At 32.2% G+C, this 18,762-nt stretch overlaps 1 protein-coding gene across 2 annotated transcripts in view; it reads left to right on the plus strand.

The window, feature by feature from the left end:
* Positions 1-18,762, plus strand: part of Arms (Ankyrin repeat-rich membrane spanning) — a 32,292-nt gene that overhangs the window by 11,550 nt on the left and 1,980 nt on the right. The window contains exons 3-18 of one of the 2 annotated variants that reach the window (XM_015983238.2): positions 53-871; positions 4,799-5,279; positions 5,335-5,845; positions 8,105-8,600; positions 8,660-8,860; positions 8,931-8,945; positions 11,874-12,083; positions 12,135-12,544; positions 12,594-12,772; positions 14,562-14,824; positions 14,874-15,047; positions 15,098-15,227; positions 16,305-16,384; positions 16,566-16,571; positions 16,628-16,790; positions 17,303-17,488. In XM_015983238.2, the coding sequence (XP_015838724.1) occupies positions 53-871; positions 4,799-5,279; positions 5,335-5,845; positions 8,105-8,600; positions 8,660-8,860; positions 8,931-8,945; positions 11,874-12,083; positions 12,135-12,544; positions 12,594-12,772; positions 14,562-14,824; positions 14,874-15,047; positions 15,098-15,227; positions 16,305-16,384; positions 16,566-16,571; positions 16,628-16,790; positions 17,303-17,488 (4,324 nt within the window). The remainder of the gene's footprint in view (positions 1-52; positions 872-4,798; positions 5,280-5,334; positions 5,846-8,104; positions 8,601-8,659; positions 8,861-8,930; positions 8,946-11,873; positions 12,084-12,134; positions 12,545-12,593; positions 12,773-14,561; positions 14,825-14,873; positions 15,048-15,097; positions 15,228-16,304; positions 16,385-16,565; positions 16,572-16,627; positions 16,791-17,302; positions 17,489-18,762) is intronic. The other variant, XM_015983240.2, reaches the window with a different exon arrangement.

The raw sequence follows: 18,762 nt of genomic DNA on the forward strand, positions 1-18,762 counted from the left end.
GGTAGAATAATTGAGGGGTTTAGTGTTTTTGACTTGATTTTTTCTTTGACAGACGCTGCACCGCAGTGAGTCGATGGTGTCTTTATGTTTCCGGACACTGTCAGGATTCATCAACGAGGACAACCTCCAAGGCCTTAAAAACCTCCTCGAAAGCAAGCAAGTCCAAGTCGATGACCGCGACGAGAATGGCACTACGGCCCTTATGCTCGCCGCCACAAAGGGCCGTTCGGCCTTCGTCCGCGAGTTGCTGGCCTACGGCGCCGACGCCAACGCCGAGGACTGCGACTCCTGGACGGCCCTCCTGTGCGCCTCCAAGGAGGGGCACGCGGACATCGTCCTGCAACTGCTCGAGCACAACGCCAACATTGAGCACAGAGACATGGGCAACTGGACGTCTCTGATGTGGGCCACGTACAAGGGGCGCATAGACGTGGTGCACCTCCTGCTCGAGAAGGGGGCCGAGGTCAACGCCCACGGGAACTACCACATCTCGTCGCTGTTGTGGGCCGCAGGTCGGGGCTACACGGAGATAACCGAGGCTTTGATCAGCCACGGGGCGAAAGTCAACGTGGGGGACAAGTACGGGACGACGGCCCTGGTGTGGGCCTCCAGGAAGGGGTACACGGAGATTGTGGCGATGCTGCTGAAGGCGGGGGCGAATGTGGACACGGCTGGGATGTACTCCTGGACGGCGTTGTTGATGGCGACGCAAGGGAATTTTGTAGAAGTTGTGAACCTTCTCCTGGAGTATAAGCCCAATGTCAATGCGCTGGATAAGGATGGGTGCAGTGCGTTGACCATTGCGTGCAAGGAGGGCAATAATGAGATTGTTACGGCGCTAATCGCCGCCGGGGCTTATATCAATATACAGGTTAGTCAAATTTTAATTTAAGATTTTAAACTAGAAAGGTTTATTTTTAATAATAAAAAAAATGTTGAAGCGTTGTAACGTTGGTTGTGGCAACGTAATCGGGTTGTTGAAAGTTAAAAATTGTGTCTTATAGTCAGGTTAATTACAAATTTGAGATTTTTTTCGAATTTGAAATGTTGATATGAAAATTTTATACACAAATGTCATTCACTTTCGAGTGGCAACCGCTGGCGTAGCCAATATTTTATTCGGAAATAAAATTACCGTTGGGGGCGCCACTGAGCTAGGTCGAAAACAGTAACCATAAATGGCGGGAAAATGTTTATTCGGATATTTTGAGCGTTGTACGAATTTTGAGGCTTCACAATTATTGCATTGCTTATGCGGAATAACTATTGTATATTTGATGCAAGAAACTTATGTTGACAAATGAGAGATGACGAGGAAAACACGAATAACGAATGACTGTTTGGTTCACTTTCTTTATTGGAAAATTATTACAAAGACATTGAAAAGCCTACCTTTTGGCATAATTTACGTTTAAATGTATCAGCAGTTGTTAATCTTTATTGTAATTTTGTAGATTTACCGCAGCATTTCATGATTTTTTCAGTGGAAAATTCTAACCTAAAATTCACGCACTTCACTAATTTATTGGTTTCTTGAGCCAAACTTTGTGTTCGCTGTGATCCATTACTTATAATCTTTAATTAGACAACTGTTTGATAACACTTCGTAATCAAAATTTAAATATTTTTCACTTTTTATCCACATTCAAGTTCCAACAATAAACACTTTATACCACGAAAAACTACAGAACCAAAGTCAACTCTAATATTTACCACCACGTACTTTTAAAGGGATTCTTTCTATTGTAAGTAATTAACACTATACACGCAAAATTGTTGAACAATTCATTAAATGTCAGTTAAATGTGGAATTACGAAAATTTCTTTACTGTTTTCGACATAGTTCAAAAGTCATCACCAGAGGGCGTCTAGTTAATTTTATTTCCGAATAGTCACCCGATGTTTTTCTGTTTAAATTCCTACTTTTTTGTTTCACTGTAAATCCTATGACAAATTATTAGCAAAAAAGGCAATGGCGTATTTACATTTTGGTAAAAATGAACTTACTTTTGTGACATCTTCTGCAGTTCTGCTACAATAGCAAGACATAAAAAATAAATCAAAATAAAATTAATAAAAATAAAATACACTTATATTATTTCCAATACCTCACTCATTGTCAATGGCAATAAATTGAAAAAAAAAATAGATATTTATTGTTATGGCATCTTCTTTTGCTACAGTTTTTAGCAAGATATTAAAAATAAAACAAAGTCATTGAAAAAGTGGGCTGACTTTTCTGATATTTTCTGCTACAGTTTGTAGTAACTTCCATCACATCATGTTCTTAAATAATAATTAAATTAAAACCGATGAAATTACAGCAATGTGCTATTAAATTAGTTGAAAAAATTACAGATTTAAAAAAATATAAAAGGAAAAATTGCAGACTTACCCTTTAATCCGGATTGTTTTTTCTTTTTGTCAATAGATTACTATCAATGGCAAACCCTAACCGCGAACAATCACGTTCAGTCAATTTAAAAATTTTAAATGACAAAATTCTGATTTTATTTATGACTTTGCGTTCGCGATAATAGCAAGTAACAAACTGAATAAAATTAAACAGCATAACAAGAATTGTGTAAGAATGTGGATAAAACGTCACTAATAAAAAATATAATCTGTGAGATAATTCTAATTAACTATTGCAAAGTGGGAAACGAAGAGGTTTGTCTGATTGATTGATTTTTGTTACTTAACGTTTTTTTTGAGGCATCTGTCAGAAAAATATAACAGAAATGGAAGATCCAATTGCTGAAACTTTTGAGTAAATATTTGTAATTTCAGACAAAATATTCGGTATTCTATTAATAGAATAAAAAATTTATTTATTTATTTAGAATAAAAATTTTTAAAATGTAGAATAATGTAGACATTTATTTTGGCAATTATTTATTTAATTAGAGTAATATGACAAGTTTGGTTTAAATATTTTTGTATTTTGATGTAAATAAATGTTAATTTAAATTAACAATTTTTAAAAATAAGTGACTGCTAATTTGATAATGTTTATTAACGTATCTTTGCAAAAAATAAATATGTAATATGTATTAGGTAAAAAATAGTAGACATGATACAACAAATAAGAAACAAATGTGCAGGGTGTCCTTAGTTTTTGGCTCGGCACAAAAAATAGTTATTTCTTCTTGAATAAAAAACTGAATGAATAGCCTAAACGATGGAGAATTAATTACACTACAATATGATGTAAGACAGAAAAGACTTTCTTACCAGACACTTTGTATAAATAGATCAGTTTCAATTTTATTTCAGTGATTTTTACTGAACCATAAATCAGTTACGACAGTTTTTTAAAATATTAGCTTACGAAAATTTAAGATTTTTTTTCCAAAATAAAGCTAATTTTTCGAGAATTTTTCGAGGAGAATAATAATGTAAATAAATGTAAATGTAAATTTTTCAAAATGTAAGTTTTATTTTGGAGTAAAAAATCTTAAAATTTAGTAATTTTTGTTTGATTTAAAAAAAAATACGAAGATTTAAGATTTTTTTTTTCCAAAGTAAAGCTAATTTTTCGAGAAATTGTTTTACATTATTATTTTCCACAATCATGTACACCATAAATAACAACAGACACTGAGATTTTTTGCCTGCATTTGAAGAAACCAATGTATCTTTGTGGGGAAGTCCCGAATATTTATTATTGTTTTAATATTTGGACTAGTGAAGTGATTCACTAATCACTACAACGCTCTGAACTCGGAATTCGCTAATTTTGTAACACGCTGTCCTATTTTACATTCGTTTTTTAACAGCCTCTTATAGAACTTTGACTTTTAAACTGAAATATGAGGGATATTCTCTTTCCGATCTTCTTAGGTAGGCTCCTAAGATGCCATGATTTTTTGATACATATTTTTTTCACAAGTTAGCCTCACATTTTGTAACTTTATTTGAAAAAATAGAACAAAGACATCAATTTTCATTGTCAAGTTATGAATTTTCAAACCAAAGCATTTTTCAAAAAATCAAGAAATTAAGTAAAGAGCACATTTGTTTCATTTTTTTTACAATTCTAAATATTGACTGCTGTTGCTGAAGAAATTGTGCGGTAAGTGATACAGAAATATCGCGCCCAGGCTTAGGAATAAGCGTGAAAATAATCAGCAGCAAATTACAGAAAAAAAATCCCACTTTGTCGATTTACTCTTGATCGATTTGCAATCGGGACTTCAAATTTGAAATATAACATTATATAGATGATAATAATAAAATAGATAATAGTGGAAAGTAGGATACAGTGTCCGTTAAGAGATACGAGGTCGGTTAAATTAGAGCAAAGTTGCGCATTTTTATGCTGAACAATAATTATCTTCTAGAAAATTTGATGTGTTTTTTTTGTTTTTGAATTATTGAAAAAAAAAACGGTAATTTTTTTACAAGGAATCTACTTGTCATCGCGCTTAACTTTAACGCTTAACACTTAACTTTGATTTTTCTTATGGAAGGCATATTCGCTTTATCTATTTTTGAAATGTGTTTTTATTTGTGATCATAACGATGTATCACATGATATGATCGAATCTTACATGCTGATCAAAATTGAGAAAATGCAACATAAACACCCCGTATATTCCTATGATAACGACAAAAAGCAGCAGTTGACTGTATTGGTAACTCAAATTAAAAAAAAACTAGAAAGAGATATGTTTATTTTATTTTTTGCAATAAACTACCAAAATGTGAAGCTAACTTTAAAAGTTTTGTCTAGCCTTTGAGTGAATTTTGACAATAATTGTTAGAAAAAATGGACATTTAATTAGGTGCTTTCCAGGACCGTTTCGGCGATACCAACTTAATCCACGCCGTCAAAGGCGGCCATCGCGCATGCGTCGAATCCTTACTCAAGAAATACGCCGACGTCGACATCGCCGGCAAAGACCAAAAAACGGCAATTTACATGTCTGTCGAAAAAGGCAACATTGCCATCGTCAAACTCCTCCTCAGCGCAAACCCTGATCTCGAAATCGCAACCAAAGATGGCGACACTCCACTTTTGAAAGCCGTACGTTCACGTAACGCCGAAATCGTGCAATTACTCCTCGACAAAAAGGCAAAAGTTTCGGCGGCGGATAAAAAAGGCGATACAGCGTTACATATCGCCATGAGAGCACGATCTAAAGGAATTGTCGAGATTTTACTGCGTAACCCCAAACACAGTCAACTGCTTTACCGGCCGAACCGGGCCGGGGAAACCCCCTACAATATCGATATTAACCACCAGAAAACAATCCTCGGCCAGATTTTCGGCGCCAGTGAGTTGTGCCAACAATCTCAAGTTAAATAAATTCTTGTTGTGTGTGTTTTCAGGGCGGTTGAACACCAACGAAGACAATGAGAATATGTTAGGGTATGATTTGTACAGTAGCGCACTTGCTGATATTTTGAGCGAACCCTCGCTCTCGATGCCCATTACAGTAGGACTTTATGCGAAATGGGGGAGTGGTAAATCATTCCTCCTTAATAAATTGCGTGAGGAAATGAAGAATTTCGCACGGGAATGGGTGGACCCAGTGTTTCAGTTCACAAGTCTCATGTTTTTGGTTTTGTTGCATTTGTCGCTAATTGTGGGCACGATTGTCGGACTTTCGGTGCAAAGCTGGATCATTGGACTGTCAACAGCAGTAGCTTTTCTTCTAATTTCGTACATTTTTCTCGCTTTGGTTTGGTTCGCCAATAAGAGGTATGACTGGGACTGGCCTTACAATTTCAACGTGAAATTGACCCGAAAATTGAACAATATTAAGCTGATTTTGCAAGTTTTGTTCTGTAATCCACCAGGGGCGGTGCCCTATGATGGAGTTTCCGCCAATCCCATTAGGTGAGTGCTTTTAAACAGGGTGGCAAGCTAAGCAGCCAGGAAAGTTTAGTAAAGTGCTTCGATTAATAAAATGAATTATATGAAATTTCGGGCGAAGTTTAGCATTTGCACAACGTTCTCTTTAATAATTAAAGATTCCAAAGTTGCAAAGGAATTTTCCGTAAGGTGTTTGATTTTGTATTTTTTATTTCATTTGCAACTGTTTAGATTTTCTAAGAGTTCTACAAATTAATAATAATAATACAACATTGACATTTACACTTTGTAATTCCAACATCGATTGTTTGAACACTTATCATAACAATTATCTTGGTTAGTTAGATAACACGGTAAAATAACGAACCAACAAAAAAAAGTCTTGTGTAAATTATAATTGTGTTTATTAATTGTTATTTTTTATGCAAACGTGCGACAGAAATTGATAATTTAAGAGCTATGCAATTTTTTTGAGCAGCTCAAAGATTATATTTTGTAAACATTTTTTTGTATATTTAAACCTTTACAAATTATTTGCTACGCCAGAAAATAACTCCACAAGGAGAGTGTTTTTTAAAGATGATGTTTTTTTGACCTTTTATAACTTCTAACAAATGTATAAAATCTGGGTTATAGTAGAAGGCTGAAGTAAAATCTATAGATCAGCCCTAAGTACCTAATTCAAAAAATAGAAATCTGACAAGATTTTAGAACTCAAACAAATTTAAATAATTTTTTATTTTAATGTTATGTTATTTCTTGTAATGTGGTATTTTTATTAGGTGTATAACCAGTATAAGTAGTGAGATATGCCACTCAAGGCAAATATTTGTATACTAATTTTACACAATTTTAACCAAACAGTTTTATTTAAAAAGCCGAAAAATATTATGAAAAATTATCTATTAAATACCACAAAAATTACATAATATAAATAGAATTTTGTGACACAATTCTGTTAGTATACCATTTGAGATTTTTTTATTACTGTCTCGTTGACAATTATGATTTAAAGTGTCTTGTTCTGACCTGACTGTATACAAGGTAAGTCCTAAAAGTAATTTTTACTATATCTCAAAATTAATAGTTGCATAGAAATCAGCTATTGCTCTTTTTTTATTTTTTTATAATATACCTACATTATTTAATTAAAAGATTAAAATGTTTTCTTATTTCTGTTTAAATCGGTTGTTGCTACTCTTAGACAGGTGGAGAAACTAATTACTCATTACAAGTGTATATGTTGAATTCTGGTAAATGGTAATCTAAACTTTTTGAAGTTTCTTGTATAAATATGCTTGTACAATGCTCAGAAAATTACTACTACGTTGGAATTTGGCAAGAAACATTATAATATTTTTTGTAATGAGCTTCTGTGTCTTAGAGTTCTTTTAAAAGGACGCTCTTTATATTAAAAACAAAAAATGAAACATATTTTTCATTATGTAATTTTTTATAGCTTCCTAATCACTAAACTATCTGTTAATCCTGTATTTGAACAGAATTATAAATATATAACTTTAGCCTTATATGCGTTAATTAATTTAAATTTTCGGATATCTAGCGTTATTTTAAAACAAACGATGTTTAAAGGATATTTTGAGCAAAAAATATAATATAATATCAATATAAATTGAGCCCAAAGTAAGGTGTTTTTGAGTTTTTAATTTAAATTAATTGTTTTTGGAGATCTTCACATTTTTTACGAAATTTTTGCTAAAAAAACATTTAAACCCTGCTTTTTCCAAAATGATAAAATAAAAAATAATAAATTAAAATATTAATTATTATTTTATCCTAAATAATTTTATCCTATTATTTTTAAATTTTATCCTAAAAGTTTGTTTCAAAATAATTTCCTGTCAGTGGCTACAATATTTTCGTACAAGGTGTCGGGAATTTAGAATTTTTAAAATCAAAATTTTTAAGTTATGTTTACCTGCTAAATCCGAAGAGCGATCTCAGCAGTTGCAAGTCTTTATTTAGGATGATTAAATAATATGGCATCAAGTGTTCAAACAAATGATAACATAAGAAAAAAAATGCGATCATTTTTCAAGAGTATTTTTGTTTTGTTTTTGACATACGTATTTCTTTTAATTTTTTGAAATTACAATTGCACATTTTTTGACAAAAACTACGACATAAATTAAATCCAATGTTTATCAGCAGTTTTAAACTCAAAAACATGATCAAATGACCGCATTATCTTAAAAAAATAATTTTTGAATAGGCAATTTGTAATTTACACAAAAAATTTGTTCCAACTCGAAAAAATTTCAGATTTTATTTCACTGACCAGACCCGGGTCAGTAGTACGGCCGGAGGCGAAAACTCAGTTGTCCAAATGATCGGCTCCTTGTACGACGCCATAGAAAACGATTACGGAGCTTTAGCCACTCGCCTGTACCGAGCTTTCAAGCCAAAACCAGTGAAATCATCCTCGACTTGGAAGCTACGCAAATTGTGTTGCGTTCCATACGTTGCTGTTTTTGAGATAATTTTTCTCTGTGTATTAGTCGGAACTTGTGCCTTGACTGTGTACTTAGTCCACGTCAATTCTGATGATAATAACTCACACGAAATGGTCCGTTTTACTCTTCAAATTGTTTTAATCACGGACGCGCTTCTTTTGGGCGTCGCTGTCGTCGCCAATGTCTACACTTGGAGCAGATTGTTCAAATCTGTGCTGTTTTCGCAACGGCGTCATTTGCAGCGGACCATCGCCAGGCTGGAGACGCTGAAGTCGGAGGGGTTTTTGCAAGCTTTGAGACAGGAGGTAGTACGATGACCACTTGACCGAATTTACTAAATAACAGTTTTAATAAATAATTATAGGTGAACTTGATGAAGGATATGGTGAAGTGCTTGGACAGTCTGAGTTCGCAGCAGACTCGTCTGGTCATAGTGGTCGATGGTTTGGACAGTTGCGAGCAAGACAAAGTTTTGTTGATTTTAGACACTGTTCATATGTTGTTCTCAGACGCCAATAGCCCGTTCATTGTGATATTAGCAATAGATCCCCATGTTATAGCAAAGGTAAGTTGGTTGAAATCACGACACGATTTTGCAAAGTTTCTTTTTAATGCTTTTGTTTATATTCAAACAGGTGGCTTGGGAACAGGTCAGTTTAAAAAAATGAGTCCGGTCATTGTTTTTTATTCTTACCTAACCTGTGTCAATGTCTAGTCGTGTTGTGCTTTAACCTTTCGTTAATTTTCCAAATGGTAAAATTGTGCTCTTGTTCAAAAATATGACAATAGAAGAATCGCAAAACTCTTTTACAGGGTGAATACGAAATTATTTGCTTTCAGAAAAAATATTAGAGCAATATAAAGTGCTTTTATTGCTACAAAAGTGGGATTTTATGAGATATTTTTTTTACTATGAAATTGTTTTTCTGTTACTTTTAATTTTTAGTCTTTCTCGAAAAGTATTTTCACAGTATAAATTATCTAGGATAAATTGGAATAAGGGTTGGCTGTGATTTGTTTTTTGTTTCATGTTGTACGAACTGTAGTCAGAATCCGTGTTCACCGAATAATATTTTTTAATTTTTTCATTAAATTACAGCATTCTTAAACATTTTTTACTACAAAACTGTGAAAGGGCTAAAACAGTTCTATTAAAATAAGTAAATTATTGTAGTAATTTCAGCGTTTTATCACAGTCTTATTCTAAATAAGTTGGAAAAAATGTCGATAAAGGCGTATTCTGTCTTTTTTTTTAATGTTCAAGCTAGTTTTTTAATTAAATCGCACCAAAAAATTTTATCCGGAAATAATTCCTTTTTCAAGCATCGTTGCAATACAAAATTTCGTTGAAAATAACCTGAAAATAATTGTTTTCTTTTTTAAGGAGTTAGACATTTTTTAAAGCACTTTAGTTTTGAAATAAGCCAAAAAGTCATTAAATTTTGTCGAAACTTCATTGTAGTAAAGACAGTAAGTAACAAAATAAAGTGATTATCTTCTTTTTCTTTCCAAAAATATATTTTTAACTATAAAAGTTACAAATGTCTAAACAAACACAAAAATTTTGAGTCAGAAGATGCAGTTAGGGCAATAGAAAGAGAAAAGTGCTCACTTCTCATTTGTTATCTACTTATCTTTTCTTGCATCACAGTTTTTATTTGTGTTATTTTCGTCTCTGTTTCGAATGTTCAAACAGATTTTCGAGTTAAATTTTATTTTCCCTGGGAATTTACTATATTGGCTTGAAGCATTACTAAATTAAGTCAAAGATAACATTTCTTTTTTTTTTTGAGAATATTAGCAAATAATTCAATAATTGTATGTAATTTCTTCGAAAGCAAGCCGATAAATTACAAGTCGGGTCAAAAATAGTATTATTTTTACCTATTTTAGTATTATTGAAAAACAACTATTTATCGCTGTTTTAAATTGGTATTTTTAAAATCTCTCCACTGAAAAATTTTGAGTCATATTTAAAAAAATTCTTAGCCTTAGTGTAAAAAGGAATGAAAAGAATCCTCTAAAATAACAGTCAATAAATAAAGAAAAGAAAGAATTAGATAACAAAAATAAAAAATTAACAAGGAAAAAAACGCGAACATGAAGCAAAAGTGAAAAAAGAATTTCCTAAGGGTTTTTTGGATTTGTGGTGGCATTAAAGAAGTCAAACAAAAATCACTGACAAATATGCACATTTTTGAAAATTATTGATAATTTTGTAAAAAAAATAATTGCTGAAAGAGATTACAATTACAATTATTACTCAAATGTAGTTTCTGGTTTTTCCTCTCATTTTTTTATTTAATTGGTGGATGTAAAACAATAGGTTTTCGTTCATGCTACTGAAAACATATTAAAGCAGTATATTTCTTAAAAAATTAAAATATATACAACAATGTACTATTTGAGTACAGTATAAAAGATGAAGTAATAAATTAGTTTTTCTCACAGTGTGATAATTTTTTTTCCTGTACTCTTTTGTACAGAAGTTATGGAGCATGAGTTTAAATACACATTTTTTTAAATTTTTTGATTAAATTACAAGCCAAATAAAAAATACACATTTTTTTAGTATTGTAATTATTTATGATTAGTTTTTTCCAAAAGTAAACAGTTGAAGGTACCAAGAAAAAACAAATATGGTTGCTTTTTTGTTTATATTTTATAGAACGTTTTATAGAAAAAACTATGTAACTCTCTGTATATTCACTGCTGAGTGAAACTTTACATACTTGTATACAAAGCCGAGCAATTGTTTAATTGTGTTTACACTTGGGTGCCTTGTTTCTCGATTTTGAAAAACAAAATGAGAATTTATTATATAACGAGAAGGAAGAAGGAGAAGGTTTATGAGTTAGCTAAAAAAACTAAGTATAATTAATGAGCTTAGATACTCCTTTTTTTTAATTCATTGATAAAGTTGTAAGCTAATTAAAAAAATACACATTTTTTCAGTGTATTAATTATTTATCAATTAGTTTTTTTTTCCAAAAAGTAATGTTTTGGGTACCAAAAAAAACCAAATATCCTTGCGTTATTTTCTTTGTTCATATTTTTTTGAACATTTTATTGAAAAAACCATGTAACACTCTGTATAATATACTACTGACTGAAACTTTTAGGATACAGACTTGAATACAAAGGCGAGCGATTGTTTACGTGTGTTTATACTTGGGTGCCTCGTTCCACGATTTTGAAATCCTTTTTTTTTAATTTATTGATAAAGTTGTAAGCTAATTATAAAAAAATACAAATTTTTTAGTGTATTAATTATTTATCAATTAGTTTTTTCCAAAAAGTAAAGTTGTAGGTACCAAAAAAAAACACAAATATCCTTGCCTTATTTTTTTGTTCATATTTTATGGAACATTTTATTGAAAAAACCATGTAACACTCTGTATAATATACTGCTGACTGAAACTTTTAGGATACACACTTGAATACAAAGGCGAGCGATTGTTTACGTGTGTTTATACTTGGATGCCTTGTTTCTCCATTTTGAAAAACAGTTTTTGAACCAACAAGAGCCCAATTTTACTTTCTCTTGTAAAAACGCATTACCATATGTACACTTCCAGGCTGTTGAAATGAACACGCGCCGATTATTTAGCGAAAACAACATCGGCGGCCACAATTACTTAAGCAATATGGTGCACCTACCCTTCTATTTGCAAAATTCCGGGCTACGCAAAGTCAAAGTAGCTCAACAGACTGCGCAGGCGCATCGTAAACAAACGGGTGCTTGGACCGAAAACGAGGAGAGTCTTAGTAACTTCTTGGCACGTTCTGTATGTTTTCTAATTTAAAAAAAAAAACGAGAATTTAGAACTGAATTTTAGTCGTCGAGTCGCCGATTATCAAGCGAGAGTGCCCTCATGTCAAGTCAGGAGAAACTAAAACCCCCAGGCCGCAAAAACTCGCGCAAGCTCAAACTATCCGAATCGGTGGCGAGTTCAATCGGATCGAATTTGAACAAAATTGGCGGGGCTCAAGACTTGACCAAGATGCTGCTCACTGATGATTATTTCAGTGACGTGAATCCGCGCTCGATGAGGAGGCTCATGAACGTTGTTTATATCACGGGGAGGTTGTTGAAGGCGTTTCAGATTGATTTTAATTGGTATAGGTTGGCGTCGTGGATTAATATCACCGAGCAGTGGCCCTTTAGGACGTCGTGGATTATTTACCATTACGAGTTGTATGAGGATGGTTTAGATGACAATACTTCACTTAAGTCAATTTTTGATAAGTAGGTTTTCGTCAAATGAATTAATTAGGGGTTAATTAGTTTATTGTAGAATTCGACCCCACATTCCTACTGTTAAAGACACCGAACCTCTCCTCGAACTCGACAGAGACGAGAAGAAATTTGATATTTTCCTTACTTTTCATCGCTCAAGCTTGTTGGTTAGTGATTTGAAGATATTCCTCCCGTTTACGATTAACTTAGACCCGTATTTGAAAAAAGTGATTAAAGGTATGTGCATTTTTAATTGTTCACTGCGGTTAAGCGAAATTTATCGAAAAATTTTGGTTTAGCAATTAATTAAGTTCATAAGACAAAAACAAAACAATTTATTTCGACTTATATTTAAAATAATTGACTTTTTGTCGAAAAACGTGATAAGCCACGGGAAAAAGAGAAAACAATGTTATTTTAGATCTCGCAAAAAATAGCCTTCTCAGCTCCAAAACGTGTTTAAACAAACAAAAAAACATAATTTTCGATCTGATTTGCTTATTTTTCGATTCAGTTTTGAGGTAACATTTGAAATATGGAATAAAACACTCGAAAAGAGAGAAAATAATGAAAATAATGTTATTTCAACACAAATGCAGTGATTTTTCGATTCCATTTAGCGAAATCTTGCTAGACTTTTTTTAGCTCAAAATAGTGCTTAACCAAGCGTTACTTACTACACAATTTGTTATTTTTCGTACTTACTTTTGAGGAAATTCTTTAAAAGAATTACTGTGTTTCACTTCAAAAACATACTTAAGTTTTAAGAAAGGGAAAAACGCGAAAATTTTATCATTTTTAACATAAATTGTTTGAGGAAATAAATATCTTGAAATGTTGAAAATACGGTATAAAACACTCAAAAAGTGAGAAAATAATGTCGTTTTAAGACGACTGCAGTGACTTTTCGGTTCTGTTTAGCGAAACTTTACAAGAATTTTTTTAGCCTCAAAAAAGTGTCTAAACAAGCGTTACTTATTACATAATTTCTAATTTTTCACTTCAAAAACACACTTAAGTTTAAAAAAAGGGACGAAAGAGAAAATTACAATTTTTGACCTTAATTGGTTGGTGTTTCATCTTATTTCGAGAAAAAATAATTGTATTTCTGGCGGAAAATTTTGCTAAACCATTCGAAAGAGACAAATATATGTTATCTAATTAGTTTTTCTTGAAGAAATTATAATTTTGGCTGCAACACATCGTAAAATACTCAAAAAAGCAGTAAATTTTGATCTAATTCTGTGATTGTACAGTGTGGTCTAGCGAATAAAGTGTGCAAAAAACTGTGTTTTTGACTCAAAAATGTGTTAATACGTTTGAATAGAGTAAAAACAAAACCTTTTTTTTCAATTTTTCTAACTTATTTTTAATAAAATTTTTGGGAATAATTGTTTTTTGCTGAAAAAAAATGCCACATTTTCACTTAATTTAATATTTTGGTCTAGTTAGCGAAATCTCGCAAAAGAGTTAGCAGTTCAAAAAGGTGAGTAAACGCGAGTAGGTGAAAATAATACCATGTGTGACTTTTTGTTGACGAAATGTGTCAAAAAAAAATACCTATACTAGCTGAAAGTTGGCAAAAATATTCGAAAAAAGGAAAAATAACCTCATTTTTGACCTACATTTGTGGTTTTTTGGTTTTGGTTTAATGTGAAAAAACTTAACTTATTATTAGCTCAAAAATATACTGAAAGGCTCGAAATAAACAAAGTATTAAAATAACACCATTTTTTCTCTTTTGCATAAGGACGTTACTAAACGTTCTTGATTTTGTGGTTTTTTGTTTAATTTTTGACGAAATTTAGCGAATTTTTACGTTTCTCACTACAAGAGTCACTAATTGGTAATTTCTCGACCTGATTTAAACTTGAATTTTGAGTCAAAAACCCGCTTAAGCACCCAAAAAAGGCAATTACATTACTTTTTTTTGACATACTGCGGTGATATTTCTGATTTTGCCCAATATTTTCTGAAAAAGGAATGTGGTGACTCATTAAAAAAATATTTTCCGTAATTTTATTAGAAGAAACTCAGTCTTTGGATGACGATGGTTTACTGATGACAACCCCACGCAACTTATCCGTGCTTCCACCAACCATGCCATGGTCAAATCCAGCAAACCCAGAATGGATCTCACCCAGACCAGGTCTAACACGCCGCAATCGCCCATCTTCCAAACCCACAATGTACCAACAACCATCGGGACTTATTGGGTGGTCCCCCTACGAACCGGTGCAAGTTACCAACCCACAAATGATACCACTAGCACCAGTAACATCACTTGCGGTAAAAAATATTTCTAATCAATATTAAAATTAATAAATTGGTTTTATAGCCGGAAGTTTTTGAGAAACGGCTATCAACGTTAAGTGTGGATGGAGTGTGTAAATTGTTGGGTGTTACCGAAGATTTGAATTCGGCCGCAGTTCCTGATTATTGTAAAGTGATCAAACAGCATAATATTAGTGGGAAGGTTTTGCTACACTGTGATTTAGATGAATTGAAAAAGGTACAAAAACTTGGTTTTTGGAATATTATTTTGTGACTGTTGTTTTCCAGTTGTTGAATATGTCATTCGGAGATTGGGAAATGTTCAAAGTGATGTTAATTTCGTTACGGGAGCATGAAGTCAGTAATGTTTTCAGGCACGACGAGACGACGAAACGAGTGCCTAAACCCGAGCGTAAAAGTGAGTTTTTATTTGATTTGCGGTTTTTGTTATTTAATAACTAAATGGCACATATTTTATCAATAAAATCGAACACAAATACATAAAAAAACATGAATTAAATCAATAGTATCGATTGATTTTAGCAAGGAAAATACTATAGCCAGTATATTAGGCTTGACATTAACTGTGTTTAAACCTTTACCTGCTGAAGTTCATAAAGTAAACGCTTTGTGTGGAGATTGCAATTTGGTATCATCTTTATTCATACAAAAATGGAAAAGCAGTACATATTTTACGGATGTGTTAAGTAAACGCTTCTATTTGTAAAAAATAGACATAATTTATATTTTATCTGAACTTACTTATAATTACAAACTGTTTACAAGAGGGCAACGTAAAAATTAGACTCTATTAATAAGTTATTTAACGATATAAGGCTCTTGTAATCTAAACTATTTTCTCTAAATCGCAGGAAGTCAACTATAATTAAATAAAAATTAATTTTTAGTCCAATATTATTTTCTTTATTAAATTTTTATTATGATTACCCTAAACTGCAAGGATCCTTACAGCTAATCACTCAGGCAAGGCAAGCTTATTGTGTGATTTATTGCAGACAGGCTGTAGTCTTTCAGACGAACTGATCGGTATCGTAAATATTTTAAGGTCACCATTGTCAAAACATCTTATTGTGAGCGTAAACACCATTATCTGTTGTAAAACTTTATGGTGTACAAAGAAAATGTTTCTACAATAATTACATTTATTTTTGTGAATACGTGATTTTTTTATACGTAAGTTTTTTTTATAAATATACATGTACAGATTCCTGTACTACGAGAAAATTCCATACAGTAATGTAATAATTAATGTAAATCCTAAAATCAGATGAATTCATTCATGAACGAATAGTTTTTTAATTATTATCATATGTGCTTAAAAGATGACTAATAAATTTCCAATATTTATAAAATTAAAATATCTAAATTTTTTTGTTTGATTTGGTGCCATTTTTATTACAGTAGCATAATATAAAGCCTTAAAGCTATTTGTACTGATTAATGATTCAGTATAATTAAAAAAAAACATTTTCAGCTAGCGTCACTAAAAACAACCAGACTGAAAAAGACAGTAAAGAAATAAGCCAACGCAAACAGACCGTAATGGAAAAACAGGTACATAGTTTGTTTACTATTTTTGTCATAATTTTACCAGCGATAGATTGGATTTTTAAATACCATAAAATTACCAATATTAGTTAAAATAGTTGTCCGTCTATCCAGTCTATCGCTAGAAAAGTCGTTTAGTATACTTTTAATTAACAAACTTTTCGTAATTTGCTTCCGTGTTGTACAGTACCAGGTGAGTTGGCTTTCCGCGTGTATTTATTTAGTGGTTTGATTAATGCCGTCCTGTAGGTGACTCTCGAGGAGCAGATGATTTGCGGCGCCCTCCAGACCTTGAACGAGGAGGCTTGCGAAGACGTCCTTGAAGAAACGGAGGAGAAAGAAACGAAAATAACAATCGAACCCGACGTCCCCCAAACATCGGTGATCCCTCCCAGCCCCGACTCGAATCAAGGTGAATCTCTCGTTGCACGTAAACGAAGCACAGAAAAAATAAAGAAAGTCAGTTACGACGAAAGCGTAACGAAGCACGATGGTGCCGCACTTAAAAAGAAAACTAACACTGAGGCTTCCGCTAGTGGTGGGGGAATCAAGCGAGATTAAATTACGCGAAGCAATAAATCAGCAGTATTATTTTAAGGGCCATTTTACGTTAAGTTTTCTACCGACTTCTTCCAATTCTAGTCTTGGAAAATTGGATATTTCTTTTATATGCAGTTATTGAATTCACGGTTGCATGTTGCTAACTGTACCATCTTTTGTATCTACCTCTAGCACTATTTATTTATTTTGTAGATTGTGATTAATGCCATACCTACAATAAAGTATTTTATTACGGTGCATGTGTTTTGTTTCTTTTCGTGTGTTTGTGTTGTACATATGTTGTGAATTCAATAGCTGTGTATATTGCTGGTTGGTGGCGGGCTTGTGTGGCGTTAACACTGCTTAGTGGCTTCTTTTGTTTAGATTTTCCACGAGATTACCGCTCTCGAACGAACAGCTCGAGCGGCGTAGGTGAGACTGAGTTTGTTTTGTTACAATCCTCGCCAATAGGTCACATGCATTGGCAGCCTATAAGTATCTCAATCGGCGGCAACTCGGAGAGTCTGAGCGAGCACAGTTCCAGGTGCAGCTCGCAGCTGCCTTCACCCGGTAAGCCTATAACTTGATACAAAATCGCAGGATTTTCTGAAAAATGAGGGCGCTTAAGCCGTCTCGGCGCCAAATCGTTTTAAATTAATTTAAATCAAACCAATTCACTAATTATAGGAAAAAAATGCAGAAATGTTGAGTTTTACATTTTTAACAGACAGAAAAACTGACGACGGGACTTTGTCCCGTAGGTGACCAATTTTTTTATTGTTTAGGAAAAATACGAATTTTTTTCTTTTGCTCCAACAACGCGATAAAAAAGAACTTTTAACATTAACTTTGCAGCTCCTTTCAAATAAACGATGGGAACGCAGAAATAATTTTGGAAAATCTTTGGTTCAATTTAGAAAAAATGTATAGTGCGTGATTTTTTATATTTTCTAATTCAATTTTTTTTCTCTAATATATTTTTATAAATTACCTGATACACTTTACTAAAAAATATTTTTATTTAAAGCATGCAAAAATCTTCTGATTTTCATAGAAGTTACGAAAATATTTGTACTAAAATATTGCTTCCAACGATATTTTTTTTAATGAATGCTGAATAAAAAGCTGTAATTTTTGTAAAGAAAAAATGACGGACGGCACTAAGAACTTTGAACCCCGACGGTTGTAAGGGTAGAGACGGTCCTGTAGATTTTAAAACTAATGATTTCGACAACAAATTTATTTTATAGGTCGATTTTGCTTATTTTTTGAAATAGTTTAATTTTTGTTAATAAAAAAATGCTCTTTTTTAAAATGTACTTCTCAACAACTAAGATTTCTAGAAAAGTTGGGCTCTCATCACTTTGATGATGAATCTTCACACATAAATACTTAACAATTGATTAACGCATGGCAATTAGAAATGTAGAAAAATTATAAAATTTGTTAAAAAATGGAATAACTTGAAAAAGTTGAATGGAATATCCTATTTTTTCTTTCTGTTTTTTGAAGATTATTAAATTGTCTATTTAAAACATAAACTTTCATATGCCTAAAGTTAATTATTAAAGACTGAAAACTTTAAAATTTAATTTTAGCAACAATGTAAATTATTCATGAACATTTTGCCGTTACAAGTCTATCATTTGTTGGTGTTTATATAGCAGGGATTTAAAAATTTGCTATAAATATTAAAAAAATTTTCGCTGTAAACATTAAAGTTATTATTAGCTGAACATTTCATTTTTCGCCTACAGAAACAGTATTTAATAATTTTTAATGATTTTATTAATGTTTAAATTTAAATATCTTTTGTGTAATCAAGAGACACTGTTCTAAATATT

This window comes from Tribolium castaneum, chromosome 2 (assembly GCF_031307605.1).
Source record: "Tribolium castaneum strain GA2 chromosome 2, icTriCast1.1, whole genome shotgun sequence".
Classification (NCBI taxonomy): Eukaryota; Metazoa; Arthropoda; class Insecta; order Coleoptera; family Tenebrionidae; genus Tribolium; species Tribolium castaneum.